We start from the raw sequence: 5,716 nt of genomic DNA on the forward strand, positions 1-5,716 counted from the left end.
CATATCGAGAGTTTGATTTAAAATTAGTCGAAATTTTTCGGGTCGTCACAGAGATCAACTCACTAATAAACCTAGTGTTTTACTAAGGATAACCTCCGAGGTATAGTTACATTCCAATTATACAACCAAGTGACATACTTTTCACTACTCAACGAGAACTCTGAGAGTCTAGAGATAAGTATATCTGTGTAATTGGCTCATCCAACCAGATCTACACCATTCTAATCTTAGCTTTAACATAAACATAATTACTTTTCCCTAGCCCAAACTAATATCTTGGTCAACATTTCCCTGATCTGCATACTCTAGATATCCTTCCACTTTCTTTACTTTTCCGCAATTAGGACTATTAGCTTAAAACCAACTACTATCATTTATCTAGGTAATTTAACCAAAGACAATTATCCACTTGATCTTCAATTCGTTGAACCATTCAATTACACCTTCTACATTAGAAAGTTAAAAGTAAATTAAGGCCCCGTACAATATAAATAATAAACCACTATTCGCTACCCTGATCGGCTGATTCTGAAGCCTTGTGGTCTAACGACACCGCACGAATAAAACCGTCCGTGTCAGTCATATCAAAGGGCTTAATTATATGTTGGAAAAATGTTGTAGAAGAAGCAGTCATGATAATATCATCAACATAAAGTAGAAGATAACCCACATATGATCCCCGTCGATAAATGAATAATGATGAGTCGCAACGACTATGAACAAAACCAGCCTATTTAACATAACCAGCAAAACGGTTAAACCAAGTCCTCAGAGCCTGTTCAAGGACATAAAGAGATTTCTACAAGAGACAAAAATAATCAGGGTGTTCGGGGTCCCGAAATCTGGGAGGCTGATGCATGTAAATAGTCTCAATAAGGTCACCATGAAGAAATGCAATTTTTATATCAAGTTGGTGAACAAGCCAATTCTGAGAAAGAGCAAGACTAAGAACTGTGCAAATTGTGGCAGGTTTAACCACCAGACTGAATGTCTCGTCACAGTACACCCCGATTTGCTGACTGTGACCATTAGCAACAAGTCGTGCCTTACAAAGACTCAAGGTTCCATCTGCATTATGCTTGTGCTGAAACAACCACATAGAACGAACAATGTTTGCGTCTACAGGGCGTGGTATAAGAGTCCAAGTATGATTCTTAATCAATGCATTGTACTCATCACACATAGCACTTTTCCAGTTTGGGTCACGGATAGCTAGTGAGTATGTTTGCGGAAGAGGTGAAATAGAAGAGACGTGTAGGTTTAGACAATTAATGGGACGAGTGATGCCATCACAAGCTCTAGTGATCATGGGATGAAGAATGAGCCATAAATGGGGCATTAGGCTCATGTGGGGGAGTTGGTACCGGGGAGGGTGATGGAGGTGGGTGTGCGGGCAGAATTATTGGGCATGGAGGTAGAAGAGGTGTTGAGATAGGAGTAGGTGTGATGACCCGGGAATTTCCGACCAAATTTAAACTTAATCTTTATATGTTGTCGACACGATAAGCAAAGTCTGTAAAGATGAGTCTCAAATTTTTTGAAATACTTCATATATTAAATTACCCTGTGACTATTTCTGACAATTCACGAACAATGGTGTGTAATTAAATATATATATATATATATATATATATATATATATATATATATATATATATATATATATATATATATATATATATATATATATATATATATATATATATATATATATATATATATATATATAAAGTTTGAATTAACAAAATACACTTTAATCAGTTGGATTTAAAAAATGTAAAAATAACATATATAATAATTAAATTACCATTAAAATGAATATATATAAATTCTATACATAAATAGTATTATATATATTGTAATATATGTAAAGATTATAAATATTAAATATTCAAAATATATTATTTTATAATTAGTAATTATGATATATTTAATTGTAACATTACTAAATGTAATTACAAGTATAGAATATAGTTGTTATAGTAATATTATTATTATTTTCATCATTATTATTAATACTAAAATTAATATTGATACTTAATATCAGTGTTAGTTATATTATTATAGATAAAATAAAGATATGAAATTTAATGCATTTACTTAGTCATTTTTTACTAATATTGTTACTATTACTTTCATTATTATTATCAAAATTAATATTAATATTAATATTAACATCGGTATTATTAATATTATTAATTTTAATATATATAAATATGAAATTTGATACATGTAACTTGTGTATCATAATTATTACTTGTATTATTAGATATTATTATTATCTCCATCATTAAGAATCATTACTTATATTATCATTATCATTATTTTTGTTATTAGAAAATAATACAATCTATAATTTTTATCATTTATAAATTAGTATATTCTATTATTATTATTAGTGTTTCTACTTATTTTTTTATCTACATTATTAATATAAATACTAATAATTAATATTATTATTAATATACTTATTATTTATTAATAATAATTCTATAAAATTATATAAAATTATATAAAAGAATTAACCAATCTGTTAGAAGTAGCTATCATATGGTACATAAGGCGATTTCTTTTCTTTATCCAGTACAATTCCAGATTTCCAAATCACAAAACAATCCAAAATTAGTTATAATCGTACGCAGCTTTTTATTTTTTTATTTTCTTATTTTATTTCTGATATAGAAAACCTGTCGCCATTTTGGCTATATACTAAATGAATTATTAGATGAATTGGATTGAGACATTCGGTTCTTTTATTATCATTATCAGTTAAAACCCTATTAGTAATTATTAGAATGAAATTATCAATGAAAAATCCAAGAAACCGGTCAGTTTCTCTATTTTTAACTCAATCACCCAAAAGCCAGAAAACAAATCAAATTAAGAAATCTGTTAATGCAGTTCTGTTTGAAAACTTTTACACAATCAATCTACAGAGTTTGAGGTTCCAACTCATCTTATTGATTAATAATTTTGGAGTCAAAGTTATCTTGAAAAAGTCAACAGTCGAGTTCTTCAGCAAAATTCGAGTTTAATTCGAAATATTGGATCAAATTGAGGGTACATAAAGTTTATACGTTTGATTTAAAACCATTTTCATGTAGAAACTTTAATATGAAACGTTCTTAAAATCAAGATTGATGATTGGGTTCTTCAACCGTTTTTCACGAACAGCAGGCATCATAAATTGTATTTTTTTTATTTATTGATCAAATGGATTCGTTAAAGGTCACTTATAATTAAGTTTCAAGTCTTAATACAACATTTGATTCGTTATTTTGGTATGAACATCATTCTCTGGGTCGACTGAAATTTTGAGAGAAAAGGAAGAAGGAAGAAGAAAAATGTACAGGTTATAAAAATAACTGAGGGTTATAAAACAGATAATGAGCGATAGCTCAATGGTTATGTGATAGTGTTGGGTTTCGAGTGGTCTCGGGTTCAATTCCTGCGGAGTGCTATTCTTTTTAGGAAGCTTTCTTTAAAGGGTATATATACATTTTTTTTTCTTTTCTATTTCTATTATTATTATTATTATTATTATTATTATTATTATTATTATTATTATTATTATTATTATTATTATTATTATTATTATTATTATTATTATTATTATTATTATTATTATTATTATTATTATTATTATTATGATTATGATTATTATTATTAATTATTATTAATATGATTATTGTTATTAGTGTTATTAATATGACTATTGATATTGTTATTATTATTATTATTATTATGGTTATTATAAGTATCATAAAAATTATTATTTGTATTATAATAGGTGTTGTAACAATTATCATTATTATGGCTATAAGTATTATTACTACTGTTTTTATTAAAACTATCTTTTATCAAAAATTAACATTTTCTTTTATTAAAGTTATTATATATATTAAAATTTCATTAGGGTTAGTATTATTATTATGAACATTACTTATATAAATATCTACTTATAACAAACTATCGGTTCTAAATAAAGTACTAAACATATAATTATAAATATACTAATATAACAAAACGAATATAAAAATCATTTTAAATGAATATATATATATATATTTATATATATATATATATATATATATATATATATAAAATAGATATATAACATAAAATTTAAGTTATAATACATATAAATAAAGTATATATATAAGATATTTAATATATGTAACTTAACAAAAATCTATATTTTCATATATAAAAATGAATATATATATTAATGATGAAATACATAAGTTACTAATATAAAAATTATATCATTAAAAAAAATATATATACATATAATTGTTCGATTACAAGGATACGTTTTAATATATATACAAATGATATAGGTTCGTGAATCCAAGGCCAACCCTACATTGTTCAGTTGTTCAATATAGTCATATGTATTTTTACTACAAAATACATTAGGTGAGTTTAATTTCGTTTTTACCCTTTATATGGTTAAATGATTGAAGCCGAATATGTCCCTTTTGCTTGGTAACCTAAGAATTAGTAAACCAGTCTACTAATTGACGCGAATCCTAAAGATAGATCTATGGGCCCGATGAACCCCATCCAAAGTACTGGATGCTTTAGTACTTCGATGTTGTTTTATCATGTCCGAAGGATTTCCAGGAATGATAGGGGATATTCTTATATGCATCTTGTTAATGTCGGTTACCAGGTGTTCAATCCATATGAATGATATTTTTGTCTTTATGCATGGGACGTATATTTATGAGAACTGGAAATGAAATTCTTGTGGTGTATTAAAATTATGAAATGATTATTTATGATAAACTAATGAACTCACCAACCTTTTGGTTGACACTTTAAAGCATGTTTATTCTCAGGTATGAAAGAAATCTTTCGCTGTGCATTTGTTCATTTTAGAGATATTACTTGGAGTCATTCATGACATATTTCAAAAGACGTTGCATTCGAGTCGTTGAGTTCATCGAGATTATTATTAAGTCAATTATAGTTGGATATATTATGAAATGGTATGCATGCCGTCAACTTTTGATGTAATGAAAGTTGGTCTTTTAAAAACGAATGCAATGTTTGTAAAATGTATCATATAGAGGTCAAGTACCTCGCGATGTAATCAACTATTGTGATTCATTTGTAATCGATATGGACTTCCTCCTGACGGATTAGGACGGGTTGTTAGAGTTGGTATCAGAGCGGTGGTCTTAGCGAACCAGGTCTGCATTAGTGTGTCTAACTGATAAGTCATTAGGATGCATTAGTGAGTCTGGACTTCGACCGTGTCTGCATGTCAAAAGTTTTGCTTATCATTTTTGTCAGAAAATTTCTTGCTTATCATTCTTAGTCTAGACACATCTTATTGCATTGATTGCATGAATAGTGTATAAAAAAAATTCATATCTTAGCGTATCTGCTAATTCATATCTTAGCGTATCTGTTATTGTTACCTTTGCCTGACAGCTTCCGTAGATTCCTCCGTAACTTATGCGATTTTAGTATTATATATGCATATGTAAATTATGTATTGCAGGGTACTAATCAATATCCTATAATCTATTTCTTATCAAAAATCCTTCATCTGATCGTACGAGATGAATCCCTCCACCAGTTCGAATTCCTCGGATTACGATAGCTATTCTGATATGGAGTTTCACCTAAGCTCTGAAAGCAGTGTCACCAGAATGAATTAACCAATCATCCATCCCCAATTCATCTGATGGGTTCGTAGTCGACT

The 5,716-nt window shown here is 27.9% G+C and overlaps 1 protein-coding gene across 1 annotated transcript; it reads right to left on the reverse strand.

Annotated features, from left to right (window-relative positions):
- Positions 1-502: 502 nt before the first annotated feature.
- Positions 503-1,339, reverse strand: LOC139860051 (uncharacterized mitochondrial protein AtMg00820-like). Its single transcript, XM_071848824.1, has 2 exons — positions 804-1,339; positions 503-713 (listed from the first exon to the last, which is right to left on the reverse strand). Exons 1-2 carry the CDS (start codon positions 1,337-1,339, stop codon positions 503-505), a joined length of 747 nt encoding a protein of 248 aa, XP_071704925.1.
- Between the last annotated feature and the right edge of the window lie 4,377 nt (positions 1,340-5,716).

This window comes from Rutidosis leptorrhynchoides, chromosome 7 (assembly GCF_046630445.1).
Source record: "Rutidosis leptorrhynchoides isolate AG116_Rl617_1_P2 chromosome 7, CSIRO_AGI_Rlap_v1, whole genome shotgun sequence".
NCBI classification, from domain to species: Eukaryota; Viridiplantae; Streptophyta; class Magnoliopsida; order Asterales; family Asteraceae; genus Rutidosis; species Rutidosis leptorrhynchoides.